The sequence below is a fragment of the Corylus avellana genome, chromosome 6 (assembly GCF_965113065.1).
Source record: "Corylus avellana chromosome 6, dhCorAvel1.hap1.2, whole genome shotgun sequence".
Lineage (NCBI taxonomy): Eukaryota > Viridiplantae > Streptophyta > Magnoliopsida > Fagales > Betulaceae > Corylus > Corylus avellana.
The window spans coordinates 23,082,977-23,099,226 of record NC_142495.1 but is presented as its reverse complement, the minus strand read 5'-3'; the positions used below and the strand labels follow the sequence as shown (position 1 = coordinate 23,099,226).

Below are 16,250 nucleotides of genomic sequence, written 5' to 3'. Positions count from 1 at the left end.
TTCTCTAAATACAAGGAAAAAGGTCTTTGCCTCCTAAATCCTAGTAGAAAATTTGAGGGAATGGAACCAAACAGGGTTAGATGTGAATCTAGAAATCTTCGAAGCAATCCAGCTGAAAAATATGAGCAATTTTTCCTGTATGTCTGATACGATAGGTGATGCTCCAGTCGCAAAAAGTGGGGCTTTGTTGAGAGCCTTTTAGGTGTAGAAAGGGGGAGGGCAAAACTTCAAAGAAAAACTTTTTGGGGAGTAAAAATTTTGATTTTGAAAAGGTTATAGTGGTATTTAAAATAAAAAATTAATAAGGAGGGAGAATCTCCCTCTAACTAGATCAAAGATGTGGTCATGGATTGACAACTAGAGGGCTTGTCATGGGGTGAAATAAAAGACGTTAGGCTTTAGCTAATCCAAGAAAACCTTTACAATTTGTTAGATGGTTAATTGTGCTTATAATTCTATGGATTTTTTGTTTATTCTTTTTTATTTATCATTTTTTAAAAGAAAGGTATGTCAAAATGGCATGAACAATGTGGATTCTTTACCACTCCCCCCTTTCCCCTGAACTTTCATCTATCTTGAAAAGTAAAGAGCCGTAAACACGTGAAATTGGTTTGGTGAGAATGTTTTTGGGTTTATAAAATAGTTTTTAATAAGGAAAAACAAAACTTGAGAATTGATTTGATGGGCTACATTTTTTTTTTTTTTTTTTTTTTTTTTTTTTTTTAAATAAGTTAATTTACTAAACTTTTAAAATAAAATAGATATTATTTATTTCACAGTCACATTGCATCCATCATAATTGATTCTTTAGGATAATAATTGTTGATTGAATTGTAAGCTTACGTTATTTCAATACTTGAAAAAAGATCCAGAGTGGATAACCACTCTAAGTAAAAAGAGCATGAAGCTCTAGATTCACAATGTCAGAAATACAACTCGACGTATCCTCAATCCAAGTACGCTCAACAGTGGATGACGTTGCTTCCTTTGCTAAGCCATGTGCAGCCTGGTTGGCATCTCTCTTAACATGACAAATCTTCAAGTTCGAAGAGATCCCAAAACTTTCTTTATGTCCTCCACAATCTGTCCAAAAGGTTTCCAGCTAGCCTTTGACTCTCCAATTGCTTTAACAACAATTAGGGAATCTCCTAGAATGATATCATGGAAACCCATTTCTCCACAAAATTCTGCTGCCTGGTTGCCATTCTATTTCCTCTTTATAATCAAGTAAGGTCTCAATCTATTTGAGAATGTATGTTTTCGTCAATATACTATTATTATTATTATTATTATTATTATTATTATTTAACAAATTCAAAATAATAGAGGACTTAAAAAAACTGAAATGCAGCCTGATCTAATGCTATCTGTAAAGTACATCTCATAAACTTGTATGCAATGTGATATCCCATTCCCATTAAAAAAAGAAGTGTAATACTAATTTAAGATTTCATAATTTCACAATTCAATTTATTCCATTCATGTAGCAAGACTTCCTCAAAATTTCCTCTCTCTGACTTCTAATTGCATACCTTGCACCATTTCTTAATGCTTCGAGCCACTGCCTCTTGAGGGTGTCACTGCATTTCAATATTACCAAAATCAATATCATAAAAATATGGGTGGTCAGAAATTGAAGGAAATGATTGCAGTTTGAAACTTAGAAAAAACTATAAGTTGCAGGAACTGCCATTTTAAAAATGTACTATTTTAAAAGTAAAATTGCGATTTTGATAAACCCTTATCCGTCGGGCTCACAATTTTTGACATGACATGCAAACCTGGCACAAATCTAACACGAAATTAAAGGATTAGGGTTGATAAGTCTAGCCCGTTTAATTAAATAGATCGGATTAAGATTTGCCTATACGACTTGAATCCAACACGCGACAATACAAAATTAAAGATTTGACATGCTTGGAAACAACACTACCCAAACCCGACAAGCAAGTATGAATATTTTAAAATTGGAATTTAAATTCATACATTTTTTTCAAATAGAGTTATTTTTAAACCGCAAATAAAATCGAATAACTTACGGGAGTCAACAATGAATCGAGTCCGTATGGGCATCTTGGATGCCGCAACTAAAACGGCCTTTCTGGCAATATTTTCGGCGACTCCGCCCATTTCGTAAAGGATTTTGCCCGGTTGAACTACAGCAACGCTATATTTGACACCTCCTTTCCCTCTCCCCATACGCGTCTCGGCGGGTTTTCCTGTAACCGTCTTGTGGGCAAATGTACGCGCCCATACTTTTCCGCCGCCGCGGTGCACGTTCCGCGTGATTGCTCGCCGTCCTGCTTCTATCTGTTTCGCTGTTAACCATGCTGGTTCAAGTGCCTGCAGAGCATATCGGCCGAAGCAAACACCCTCGCCTGCCTCAGATATTCCCTTCATTCTTCCTCTACGTTGTTTTAGCCATCCAAAAGCCATTTTGAGCCCAGATTTGTCCATCTTGTTTGCTTACATCAACCACCGGAAATGTCAATCTCAAAACAACAATAAAATAGATTGCTTCAGCTTCATCAAAATACCCAAAAAGCCCTTTTTCTCAAAAGATCTGATGCGTACCTTGTAAGAACTGGAGTAGATTGGTGGATTGGCCGTTCTTCTTGTCAATAGTATTTGATCTAGGACACCATAGCAATGGAGAATGAGATAGGTATAAGAAAGAGAAAGATGGTGGGCAGGTTTTATATGGAGAGTTTGACCAGTTGGGTTTGGGCCCATGGGTTATTGGGGTGAGTAGAGGTTGGGGTCGGTTGAGAGTTGGAGATGAAGCTGTGGGCCGAGACATGAGATAGTTGTGGGTGATGAGAGCTTTTGTTTCTAGTGTTTTGTTTATTAGGAGACACTTTGGTTAACTAGTTTCTATAATCGAGCATTTAAAAAGTAATATGTGTTCTTTAAGCATGTGAGAAGCACATATTATGCTATAAAAAAAAAGTGAGAAGTAAAGGCTCATTTGGTTCGCGGAATGACTATTCCATCAGGAAAAGAAATAGCTATTCCTGGGAATAGAATAATGTGGAATGGAATAGCAATTCCTATTCCTTAGTTTGGTTGAAACACTGGAATGGAGTGTGGAATAGAATAGCCATTCCTATTCCTTTGTTTGGTACAATCCAATAGGATGGTAAATGGAGTCATATTGTAATCAAATTTTCTAAAATACCCTTATGATACAAATATAATTTATTTTTATTAAGGACCCCCTTTTTTTTTTTTTTTTTTTTTCCAGTTATGCTACAAAATTATTTATAAAAATAAATAAATAAAAAGCACATAATCATCATATCACAATTTATAAGGTATAAGAACACAACCAACACAGAAGGATTACAAAACCAGGCCAGCAAGAAACATAACAGAAGAAAAGGAGCACTAGAATAAGTATCTAACAAGAAGTCATTGCTCTAACAGCATGTGGGGATTTAATACATATCACTGTTACTACTCTCTATGTTGGACCATAACTGTTAATGCTCTCCGTTTTGTCAATACCTTATCATTTTCTCTCATTCATAATGTTCAACCAACCAAGGGAAGAAATACTTTTTTCTTTCCCTCAAACTCTAATGTTCAACCTAGGCAAGAAATACTTTCCTTTTTTCTGTTTTTGGGCAATTCCTCTCTCCTATTGCTTTTTAGAATATTCAAACAATGATAGCTTTTCCCTCTCCATTTTCCAACCTCCTTAACATTCAAAAAGGTCATTGACAAATTCATTTTTGTTTTCAGAGTCAAACAAGTTTTTTAGTGGGACTTGATTTTTTCGTGGCAGCAAACGTTAATCACAAGTCAAATGGTCTTGTTTGTGTCACTGTCATGCATGTTGCAGTCCGAAGCAAATTATATGATTGTTTATATAACAAAGGGTTACAATATAATATAAGGTAGAAATAAATTCTTGCTAAATATTGGTTTCCAATGTTACAAATGAAACCTTTTTTGCTTGTGAGCCTAAGAATCAGATTACATTAATCTGTACAACAAAAGTCTACTCTACTCTTCTACAATACAGTTAGGTGTGGCTCTAATCGGCTCCACATCAAAGAGACCCTATGCTGGTTTCATAAGCAGAAGCAACAAATCATAAACCCACCTTTCTATGGTTAACTTAATTCAAAGAGAAGAAGAAAAACAAAAAACTCAATTATTCTAATAGCTGCAATGCTGAATCTGAATGTGCTGAATCAACCGGGCTAGAACTAGGAGATTCTGGAGACTGAAATCTGACATTCGAGTCTGGTGGAACTGAATCTGGTTTCTGAACAAAGCTCTTCAGCCTAGTTTGTCGGCTATAAGCATGGATATGATTCAATGAAGGTTAATTAAGCCAATACCAACAATCCCGACCACCAAGAAATTTTTCCATTTTTGAGTTAGGCATCCACAAGCATGTGTTTATTGTTAATTATTTTGCTTTTAGGAAGCATAAGACCCTACACATTATAGGTCAGTTCCATCTCAAAGCACCCATCTAATTAAACCCTTAAAACCAACCAGAATAACAAATCATAAGCCTAAGATGAACTACAAACACAAACACCCAATCAAGACCCAAGTTCGGCCATCCCCCAAAAATCACCAAATCAAAAGTCCTCTAGAAACCCAATTTGTTTGATAGCCAAGAACATTTCAATTCAACCACAAAACCTCCAAAATCAAACCCCAAGATTTGCAATCAATTAATCAACTACAACTGAACAAGAACACCTAATCAACCCTTCAATCACCTAAACAAATACCCAAATTGATTTTAGCTTCATCTACCACAATCACCCGAAATCAATATGAAACAGAGACAGAACGGAACCACAAACGCAGCACACACAAAAAAAAACGAAGCCAGAAACAGTGAGATGAGAGATAGAAATACAGAGAGGGGGCGAGAGATGAGAGATAGAAGAGATGGAGAGAGAGAGATACCTGGTTGGAAGACGGACGAGTTGCAGTCGGAGGAAGACGATCTTCGAGCTCTTCTTCTTCAAGCGGTCACGGTTCTTGACAAAGAGGTCGTGAGTCGAGAGGCATCGAGGGCCTTTGAGGCAAATTAAACGGAGTGCTTATTCCCACCGGAAAGACTAGGGTAAATGCAAACAGCACGCGGCGTGCCGTGGAAAATTTTTTTTTTTTTTAAAAAAAAAAAAAAAAAAAATTTTTTTTTTGTACGGGCGTGCCTTGCATGCCGCGTACCCTGTATCAGTGCTCGAAAGACTAAGAGGAATAGCTATTTCTTTGGAGAAGCGATCCGCTATTCCCATATAATAACCATTTTTAGGAATAACTTTTTACCAAACAAAGAATCGATTATTTCACCGGAGTAGCTATTTCATTCTAAATGCCTATTTCGCGAACCAAACGGACCCTAAATGTTATTAAAAGGAAATTATTTTTTTAGAGGTTGGATGACCGAACACTGCCACGACAGCATAATCAAATGGAACTCGAATGTAAGTCTACTAAATAGAATTTCTCTAGTTTATAAACCTTTTTTCTTTCTTTTACTTCAAAAGTTGGACATAAATTTTCAGTATTGATATTCAACTTCAAAGTTTTTAGGAGGTTATTCAAATGTAGCCTTTTGCCTTTTTTTTATTTGTTAAAGTAAATTTTTAGACGGCTAGCGACGAGTCACATACAAAACAAGAAAAATGGTCTTCGAAAACCTTCGGTCTCTAAGGTACCAAGAATACTCTGATACTTAAGTTGAAAAACCTATTTCAAATTTAGATAAAATTTAAAGACTTAAAAATCTAAAGACCAAATTGAAGCCGTACAAAAACTTAAAAAATACATTGAAAAAAAAATAGTTAAAATCACCATTTTTCAAGTATCACACTCACAAGGGGAGTAATGGTATAAACAAATTCAAAAGTTTGTGTTATTGAGACAAGTGGATTTGACATGTTGAAAACTAAATTAATTACCTCATAACATACAAACTTCTCAAAAATGTTAAATAAATTGGAGAGTTCAAAATTTAAAATATGAAAATTTCATATTTTAGAACATTTGAGAAAATCTCAATCCCCATTTCAAACACTATAAAATAGTGCTCCACATTATTACATATCATGACGCTTTTGATTTTGGCCACTACTAAATGGTCAAAAATAATGAATGAACCAACCTTTAGCTTTATTATTTTAACGTACGAGTTAAAAAAAAAAAAAAACCCTAAAATCATTGTGCATGGGAGCATAAAGTGGAGTTTGGGTAATAAATTCAGAAGATAAATGAGCAATTTTGGTCGTTGAGAACCCACACCACTTCCAAGTATGTGCGTTGTGGGAGCATACTTGTGCAGTGGGCATGGAGAACCCATGGCCATTACTTTTCCCTTGTGAGTGGAAATTTGACTTTGATGCATGCTGGAAGCCTGGAACTCTTAATAATTTGTAGGGACTTTTTTACTGTTAAAGCTTCATTATAAGCCTCATATATAAAACAAAGTTTTCCTCCAAATTGGGTTGAAAGAATTTCTTTCGACCTAGTCTATAAAAATTTATAGACTAGGTTGAAGGAAATTCTTCCAACCCAGTTTAGAGGAAAACTTTGTCCTCATATATATATATATATATATATATATATAACATTTCATTTTCACACCCACCAACTTTCAAGCCTCATATGTTGCATCATATAATAAATTCCTTCGGGGTAGGCCTTCCCTTTGTTATTAGACCGGCTCACTTTCAATACGACCTTAAGCCAAGTTCATTGAAAACAAAACCTACAAGCCGGCTGGATGATGTCTATATCAAATTTTGTTAGCTCCAAACACCTCTCTCAATGGAGTATGTGCAGGAAACACTCTATAAAAATAAAAAGGCTAGATTGTTGAGAGTTGCGTTCATTTTTCTCCTTCCCAAACATTTTTATTTTTTCTAATTACTTTCCTTTTTAAAGTCGACCCATCACTGACTTAAGTATTGGAGTGACCTACTGGTGATCTCCACTTTAACCTTTCTCTGTTACTTACCTTGCAGTCATTGTCAATCCAGGGCTTAGTGTGGCACCAAGACAGTGGGCTAAAAAATTGCCATGAAAAATATCAACGAATCCATAAACTTCCATCTAGTTGAATGGTTGATGTAGTAAACGCTGAGTGCAGGACAAAATGATACAAAAATCCACCAAACGCTCAGTGTTGAATGGTTGTGTATAGTCATTTTTTAACTCAAAACAAAACCACCAACTGAAAAGGAATTAACCGAATCTGAAAGGAGAGTATGTAGAAATTCATAATAAAGTAAATAGATGGAAGTAGAGAAAGAGAAACACGAAAATTAAATAATTCAGCCATAAGCCTACATCAACAGGTGAAAGTATTAAAGGCTACACCTTTTCTTGATTTATTTGATTGTGAACAGATTACAATGCTCTATTTATAGAGCTTTACAAGTGGTTTGAATAATTTCAAATGTAAACAAATCCCTTAATTGATGGTAAACATATTAGGCCATCTATTACAAAGGATGTGTATTCTTATTATGCTCCTCAGGATGAACAGTCTTGAACATTGAATGGCTGAATTGGAACATCGGCTGCTATGTATGTAAGTTGGACATTGGGGCGAATTTGGTTGGCATAGGCTGCTATGTTGGAGGCCTCATCTCTCTCTCGGTGTGGTGGGGCGGGGCCTTAAAAGCTGCCCAAATGGGCAAAAGACTCTAGTAAAGCTTTGGCCTAAAAGTTTTTGTCAAGACGAGCGCCCCCGCTATGTTGATGATTTTGGTCATGGTTGAAGATGCGAAAGGGATGAAAAAACCCAAGAAAAAAAGGGCACAAAATAAATGTGACATTTTGTGTAAAACTTAATAATAAAGTAAAGAGATGAAAGTAGAAAAAAAGAGATACGAAAAATGACGTGGGCTTACATCCAAAAGTGAAACCCTTTTCATAATTTATTTGATTGTGTACAAAACTCTATTTATAAAGCTTTACAAGTGATTTGAATAATTTTAATTGTAAACAAACTTGTTAATTGAGGGTTAACAAATCAAGCCATTTATCACAATCAAACGATTTTAAAATCAAATTAAACCAGAGTAAACAAATCAAAGAGTATATGTGCCATGAGAGTCAAAAGAGAAGAGAGAGAGGGAAGATTTCTATCCTCATCATAGTGGATTTCTATTTGAGGGTAGACAAACCAAATCATTTTATTTATATCCTTTTAAGAGCCACAAAAGAGGAGAGAGAGAACATTCTTGCATGAAAAACAGAGTATATATTCCCCCGCCCCCAATAGTTATTATTCTTCCTGAATGAAACCTTTAGGGTGTTTGATTTTTCAGCTTATTAAATATAGTTTCCAACAATATTCTTAACTTGTTCAAAGGAATCCAACCTTAAAAAGCAACTATATTCGGTCTTGAATCCAAAAGCACCAATAAACCCTAGCAATATTTTTTTGAAGAATAAACCCTAGCAATATTGCCGAGCCACACAATGCCATTGCACCACCAACTTTCCTTCTACCACCGCTCAATACAGAAAAAAAAAAAACAAAAAACAAATTAGTGACATGTGAATAATGACTCTTTATGCTCAAAAAAGTGATTATTTATTTAGAAACGTTTGAATAGTGATGCTTGGTAAAAGACCCTAAATATAGGGTGTGGAATCAAGAATAATATTGTTTACTGTACAAACGACACTATTCCATAAGGTGACATTTAAACAATGCAAGCAACAATAAAAATCAATTTTTTTTTTTGAAAAAAAATTAATAAAAAAGAAAATATTAAAATAGAGAGGTGGCCAACTAGCGAGCCACCCCCATAGGTGGCTGGTCAATGGGGATGGCCTATTTTTTATTTTATTTTATTTTAAAAAATTAATTTTTCTAGATCAAAGTTTTTGATTTTAATTTCCAATATTGGGAGATGTGCGGCTTATAAGGGTAATTTCGAGTGCGAAATTTTCAAAAATTTGTTAGTGTCAGTAACACATTGTTCAAACGATACCTTCTGGCGCGTGAATAGTGTTGTCTAAACAGTAAAAAAACACATTTTAGTAACGTTTTTCCTCAAACGTTACAATCCCAAATGTCATTAAACCCCTTTCTTTTTGTAGTGATTAATATTACCTCATCCCATCAATCCATATGCAACCATTACTTTGCAGGGTAGAACCGCTATAGGCCACCATCATGATTGTTGTAGGTTTCTTCATGAAGAAAGTAATTGACAGAAACCAATTGGGTTTTTCCCCACCGCCCAAATATGTTTCTTTACAGTGAAGAACATATTCTGAGGTAACATGAGTATTCCCGCAAGCCCAGAGCCACACCCTTGAGTGCATTTTTATTCATATATATCCATTTGCGGAAAAGAATAATTGAAAAAAGCATTTAGGTTTTTGTAAAGCTGTAATGAAAGATACATAACATCTTTGGCAATAATATTTTGTGCAGAAGTACTGTTTTTTAGTATGCTTTTTGGTATGTGAGAAAGTTAAGCATTTCCTCACGACAAGAATCACAATTTTCAGTAACAGCTTTTATGTATGATGCATGCATGATCTTTTCTAGTCTATTCAAAGAATTACAATAAAGAAAATAAGAAAGGGAACTTATTACTCATAATCTTTCATTATTTTTGTAATTATACCCTTATAAACTTTAAAATGTGTTAATTTGAGGTTATTATTTTTCAGAAGTTTGCAATGTCAACCATTCCGTCCAAATTCAACATTAAATCCTAACGGAGGAAGTGGGATCTCCAAAATACCTCAATCCAAATTCAAGGTATTTTTGTAATTTTATAAACGTCTTAGTGGTATTTTGGGGATTTCATCATCGACCGTTTTTATTTAATGTTGAACTTTGACAAAAGTTGACATTGTAAACTTCTGAAATATAGTAACCCTAAATTGATACATTTTAAAGTTTAATGGTGTGATTGTAAAAATGAGAAAACGTCATGAGTGGTAAGTGAAGTTTTTTTTTTTTTTTTTTTTTTTTTTTTTTTTTAATTTTATTTTTAAAAAATTGACACTACCATTATAGATCCCCACCAATAAATAAGGGAGAAAAAAGAAGCAGCCATCTAATCTGGCAATTGGCATCACCCAAATATGACTTTCTTTCACCTGCAGCCAATATACCTACCACACAATACACACTCATCCAAAGATTGCTTTTATATCATAAGGAAAGGGTTAAAAATGTTACCATACTAATTTACCTACCATGATTGAATCTCTCTATTGTTTAATAGGCACACATATCAACACAATAAAATAGGGACTTCATTATTGGGTGAACACATTGAATAGAAGAAAAAAAAGGAAAAAAATAAAAAATAAAAACAAAAAGTAGGATCCTTCTGTAGCATGGACAAGAAATCCATAATTCATGTCCCATCCCATGTTATAAGCCTCTTTCCAAAATTCCAAATTCAAGACTCTGCAAATGTCCCACCATCCACTTCCCACAGGCCACAGTTACAGCTACTTTCTTTCCTTATCTCCAGCACTTTCAACCACTAACTTCTTTTCTCTTGTGATTCCCTAAGTCAACCACCTTTGTCACTATAAATATCAAACACCTCAGTACTCTCTTCAAAGCAAAAGGACAAAGAAGTGGAACTCAAAATTCAAAGCTTCTCTGATCTCTCTCTCTCTCTCTCTCTCTCTCTCTCTCGAGCTTTGGTTCTCAGTATTATTTTAACCATTTTCAGTAGTTTTGGTTTGGAGTGATGGAAAATGAGGAAGTTCCATCAGCACCTTCAACTCCTGCAACACCAGGGACTCCAGGAGCTCCACTCTTTGGTGGGTTAAAGGCAGAGAGAAGTGGGAATGGCAGGAGATCCCTTCTCAAGAACTGCAAGTGCTTCAGTGTTGAAGAATGGGCCTTGGAAGAAGGCACCTTGCCCAAAGTCTCTTGTTCTTTGCCACCTCCTCCTATTCCACTTGCAAAAAAGGTAAGGCTATGTCAAACAACCACACCCCGGGTAAAGATTTTCAGCAATTTTTTTTATCTCTGCACGTTCGAATAGTCTAAAATTTATTTGATCAGATAAATTTACGAGTTGTTGTTCACATCTTGATGCAAAAAACAGGTTGGAGCTGAGTTCATAGGCACTCTCATACTGATCTTTGCTGGGACAGCCACAGCCATTGTGAACCAAAAGACACAAGGCTCAGAAAGCCTCATTGGCTGTGCTGCTTCATCTGGCCTTGCTGTTATGGTTGTCATTCTCTCCACTGGACATATCTCAGGAGCCCATCTCAACCCAGCTCTCACCATTGCCTTTGCTGCCCTAAAGCACTTCCCATGGAAACATGTATTAAAACATTTCATTTGCTCAATATCTCGAAAAATAATGATCTAATTTTACTGTCATGTTATTTCGGTCATATAACTGTCGTATAAAAGTCTACTAAATAACATTTTTCATTTCTAAAAGTCCGGTTTGGTTACTTTTGGCAGGTGCCTATGTATATTGGAGCACAGGTTGTGGCATCTTTGTGTGCTGCATTTGCACTAAAGGGGATTTTCCACCCAATAATGGGAGGGGGAGTCACTGTTCCTTCAGGGTCATATGGCCAAGCTTTTGCTTTGGAGTTCATCATTAGTTTCAACCTCATGTTTGTTGTCACAGCCGTGGCCACTGACACAAGAGCTGTACGTTATTTCTTTAAACCTTTTAGTGTCATGAATTGAGAAAAGAGCAAATTAAAGTAAAATAAATTTTGGTATATTACATTTTATTGAATTAATTCTTATTAAAATATATATATATTCAAAAATTGATATAGCATTTGATGTATTCTTAAAAACTTTCAGAAGTAAATATACAACAGATTAATCAGAATTACTTCTTCAACAGATTAATCCTCTCAATTTTTTTCTCCATGTCAAACTACGTATTGAAGAGACATATATATGATCAGTGACAAAATAATCATTTTCTTTTCCTTTCTATTGAAAATAGAAGACACCTACTGATCACACTTAGGATTGTGGTTTCCCTCATAAAACAACGTATTATTTCTCCTTAGGATTGAAAGTCAAAGAGACAAGAGTCAGTAAATAGTTGGCAGCAAGTTCCATTTTGGATTTCCCATAAATATAATAAAGTAGTACAAACTAGTTGTCGATTTCACCAGCCTCAAGCCTCAAATTAAGGTAGAAAACATCCAGAGAAATAAAATAAGGAACATTTAACTATAATATTCAGGTTTATATATATATATATATATATATGAACACCTCATAATAATTCAAAGCACTTTTTCCCAAGTGCTTATGTTCAAAATCAGAAGAAGGAATTAAACAGAAAATTAATTTTGGGGAAACTTCAGAAAACCCCCATGAAGTTCCAGCCGATTTGAAAAACCCCTCCTGAATTTTCAAACCTCTCACTTAGACCCCTGAACTTTGGTTTTCTCTCACTTTGGACCCCTTTAACATTAAACTACGTCGTTTTGGATGTTTTATACCTATTTTACCCTTCCCCAAAACTATGTCGTTTTGTGTCATAAAATCACAACACATATCCAGCCCAAAACGACGTCGTTTTAAGCATAATTTTTTTTTAAAAAAAAAATTAAAAAAAATATATATATATATATATAAACCAGGGGTGGCTCCTTGGCCAAAATGGGGTGGCCGGACCACCCCATTTTTGGCCAAGGGGGTGGCTACAGCCACCCCCTGGCCGATCTGGGGGTGGTTCGACCACCCCCATGGCCAAGGGGGTGGTCTGGCCACCTCCTTGGCCAAAAAAAAAAAGGGGATGGGGTGTTTTTGGGGGTGGCCGAACCACCCCCAAGGGGCTGGGGTGGTTTCGGCCACCCCATACCGCCTTTTTTTTTTTTTTTTCTCCCTTTTGGGGGTGGCCGGACCACCCCATGGCCAAGGGGGTGGTCCGGAAACCCCCAGACCGGCCAGAGGGTGGCTCTGCCACCCCAGTTTTTTTTTTTTTTTTTTTTAATTTTTTTTAAAATTTTTTTTAAAATTTTTTAAAATTTTAAAATTTTAAAATTTTTTCTTTTTTTAAAAAAATAAAAATTAATGCCTAAAACGACATCGTTTTAGGCTGGGTAATTTTAGGACACAAAACGACGTAGTTTTGGGGAAGGGTAAAATGGGTATAAAACATTCAAAACGATGTAATTTAATGTTAAAGGGGTCCAAAGTGAGAGAAAATGGAAGTTCAAGGGGCTTAAATGAGAGTTTTAAAAATTCAGGAGGGTATTTCAAATCGATTGGAACTTCAGGGGGATTTTCTGAAGTTTTCCCATTAATTTTTGATAATTGGAAAGTAGCCTGCAGACAAGCAATTTGCACTTTATTGAAAGCAGAGTATTCTTAAAAGAAATTGGCATTTTGCAAAGAAATTAAGGGAGATAGAAAGAGTAAACATAACGTGACACTAATGACAAAATATTATGCATCATGCAGGTGGGAGAGTTGGCGGGAATCGCGGTAGGAGCAACTGTCATGCTCAACATACTCATAGCCGGGTATGTCAGAACTCCACTTGCTCTCAACTAAAGAACTTGGAACAAATAATACTGACTAAGCAAACCACATAACATGGGTTGTGTCCCCCGATCGGGATTCATAACAATTTGTTGTTTTCATCGGTTATGTGAGAGAGTTTTTATAAAGCCTACATGTTAAAGTAAAAGATTGGGTTGTTCGATACTTATTCGAACATTTGAGCTCGATAAAAACTTTCTTATATTTACTGTCTAAATTGCTAGTAAACCGTGCAACAAAATTGCTAAGATCTAGATGCTATGTCCACCTACTTTGCCTTTTAAAGGTTGTCAATGACATAATCATGTGGTCTAGTAGGCTTAACAGATATTTTAGCGTAAAAGTTTTGCCCGTTAGATGCTATGTCCACCAACTTTGCTTTTTAAAGGTTATCAATGACATAATCATGTGGTCTAGTAGGCTTAACAGATATTTTAACGTAAAAGTTTTGCCCATCAGCTCACTCAAATGGCACCTTCTCCCATGAAAATGGCCAGCGGATGAGGTCCTGAATTCAAGACTACTATTGAATGCCTGTAAAACTTGCCAACAAAAGAAATTGAAAGAAAAAGTTATAAATGCTTAATAGGTTACATCTCTTACCACTTCAACAAAGGATCATAGATTCATTTTAGTTTTTCATGTGAAAAAAATATTGGGTACCTTTTGAGTTAGTTTTTGGGGTTGAGAGAGGCCCAAAATCACCCAACACTGATATCAGAGTCCGAGTTCAACCAACAAATCTTAACCCAACAGTCTACGGGAGAAACGGGTTGTCTTTGCTCCTACCCAGGACCCGATGTGTGGGGGATAGATTATTGGAGTTATTCCACATCGATTGTGGAAGGGGCTGGTGATCAGTTTATAAGTGTGAAGAAAAATCTCATCTCTTGACAAGGGATTTCAAATGCTTAAAAAATTTCAAGCACAACACTCTGGAAGATCTATTGAATTGTTATGTGCTATGTTATAGGCCAACAACAGGAGCTTCAATGAATCCAGTGAGAACACTAGGGCCAGCCGTTGCTGCAAACAACTATAAAGCAATATGGGTGTACCTCACTGCTCCCATCCTCGGGGCACTGTGTGGGGCAGGAATCTACTCTGCTGTCAAGCTGCCAGAAGAAGATGGTGGCATCCATGAAAAGCCTTCAACAACAAGGAGCTTCAGAAGGTGACCGACCGACCAACACCATCATCACACCTACATTAATAACATCGAAACTCCATCACAGATTATAATGAAGCTGGATCAAAATGAGCATGACAACGTACAAGATGGGAGACAGTTTCACATCGAGTCTGGTGGCCTTTGGGTACATATATATTACACTAATAAGACAGAGTAACACTATTTAGTAAACTGTTATACGACCATCATATAACTTGATGGCATAGTAGTAAAAATCAACTTCGGATCAGATAAAGTAACGCTATTTAGTAAATTATTATACGACTTTCATCTTCAAGTACATATTGATCCTGGGTAATGGAGATATAGTAGTCTAAATAGGCGGAAAACGAAATCTGAGGGTTTATCATTCAGCTCTCTCTTTTCTCTCTACTGTATTCGTATCTCTTTTTGATCATGTAAAAATATTGTATCTTTATGCGATATTTCTGTTAAAGTATGATTAAGTTATTAAATTTATCTTTTCTTATTAGCTTAAGCTTTTGGGACAAGTGGTGATTTAACATGGTACTAGAGCTAAAAGTTTTGAGATTGAACCTTAACTCCATCAATTCACCATCCATTTAAATTAAATATTTCACGTGTTGGGCCTCCCCTATTAAAAAGAAGTTTTGAGCTCACACGTGAAGGCAGTGTTAAACTAATAATTAAGTGATTAAATTTATCTTTTCCTATTAGTTTAAACTTTTGGGGTAACTGGTAATTTAACATTGTATCAAGTGATTAAATTTATCTCTTCCTATTAGCTTAAGCTTTTGGACCAATTAGTAATTTTAACAATTTCCTCGTCTTTATGAATCAGTGAGCTCATTTTGCAAGTACCACAACAATACAAAGATGGTTTAGCATTAATCTTATGGTAGATTGGAAATGATTCAAATAAGATTTAGCTTTGACTCTTTGAGGACTTTTTTACGTTCTTTCTGGTATGAGCCTTGAAAAAATCTAAATTTTGAAATAAATGCCTCCTAAATCTTCCCACTAAAGACACTCACTCTGTTTTGTTTTATGGAACACCTATGTTGAGGTTGGAGACCAATCCTAAGGTCACATGCATCCACCTATAATATTGCATTTCAAGCACTATTTATCTTGACGTAAAATGTTTTCTCTATCTTTTGTTGTTCGATACCAAGAAAAATTATGACCAAGCCAAAAACAAAAGGTTGACTAGAAAACCTTCTATAATTTTTGTAAAATAGTTTTTTATTTTTTAAAACTGTAAACTATTTTTTGAGTTTGAGCTTCTTCTTCTCAAATTTTCGGACCACCATCGACCACTGTTGGACCTCCGCTAGACCACCGCAAACCTCTATCAGACCTCCTCCGAACCATCGCCGGAGTTTTCTGTCATTGCTCATTTTCCACACAAGCAAAACGCCTCTAAAATTATTATTTTTTTCTTGAAAAATGATTTCTTTATCTAACGTAAATATTTTACAGGATGAATTATGTATCAACAAGACTCCCATCGGTATCCAACATAGGCATATCTTTATTTGAGCCTCTAGGCTCTAACACATGGATAGAACATCTTAATCAATAGAATAT

General features: G+C 35.5%; 2 protein-coding genes across 5 annotated transcripts; one reads left to right on the top strand and one right to left on the bottom strand.

Annotated features, from left to right (window-relative positions):
- Positions 1-1,386: 1,386 nt before the first annotated feature.
- LOC132186115 (large ribosomal subunit protein uL16c) lies at positions 1,387-5,087 on the bottom strand. 4 transcript variants are annotated; one of them, XM_059599934.2, is made up of 4 exons: positions 4,936-5,087; positions 2,575-2,633; positions 2,040-2,492; positions 1,387-1,580 (listed from the first exon to the last, which is right to left on the bottom strand). In XM_059599934.2, the coding sequence occupies exons 3-4, from the start codon at positions 2,455-2,457 to the stop codon at positions 1,546-1,548; spliced, it is 453 nt and encodes a 150-aa protein (XP_059455917.1). In that variant the 5' UTR covers positions 2,458-2,492; positions 2,575-2,633; positions 4,936-5,087; the 3' UTR covers positions 1,387-1,545. The 4 variants fall into 4 exon arrangements, with proteins under 4 accessions (XP_059455917.1, XP_059455916.1, XP_088374022.1 ...); XM_059599933.2 differs by having other exon boundaries at positions 2,040-2,465; XM_088517896.1 differs by lacking the exon at positions 2,575-2,633.
- Positions 5,088-10,654: 5,567 nt separating this feature from the next.
- On the top strand, positions 10,655-14,853 carry NIP6;1 (NOD26-like intrinsic protein 6;1). Its single transcript, XM_059602167.2, has 5 exons — positions 10,655-10,940; positions 11,079-11,303; positions 11,450-11,644; positions 13,427-13,488; positions 14,481-14,853. The coding sequence occupies exons 1-5, from the start codon at positions 10,716-10,718 to the stop codon at positions 14,683-14,685; spliced, it is 912 nt and encodes a 303-aa protein (XP_059458150.1). The 5' UTR covers positions 10,655-10,715; the 3' UTR covers positions 14,686-14,853.
- Positions 14,854-16,250: the final 1,397 nt, after the last annotated feature.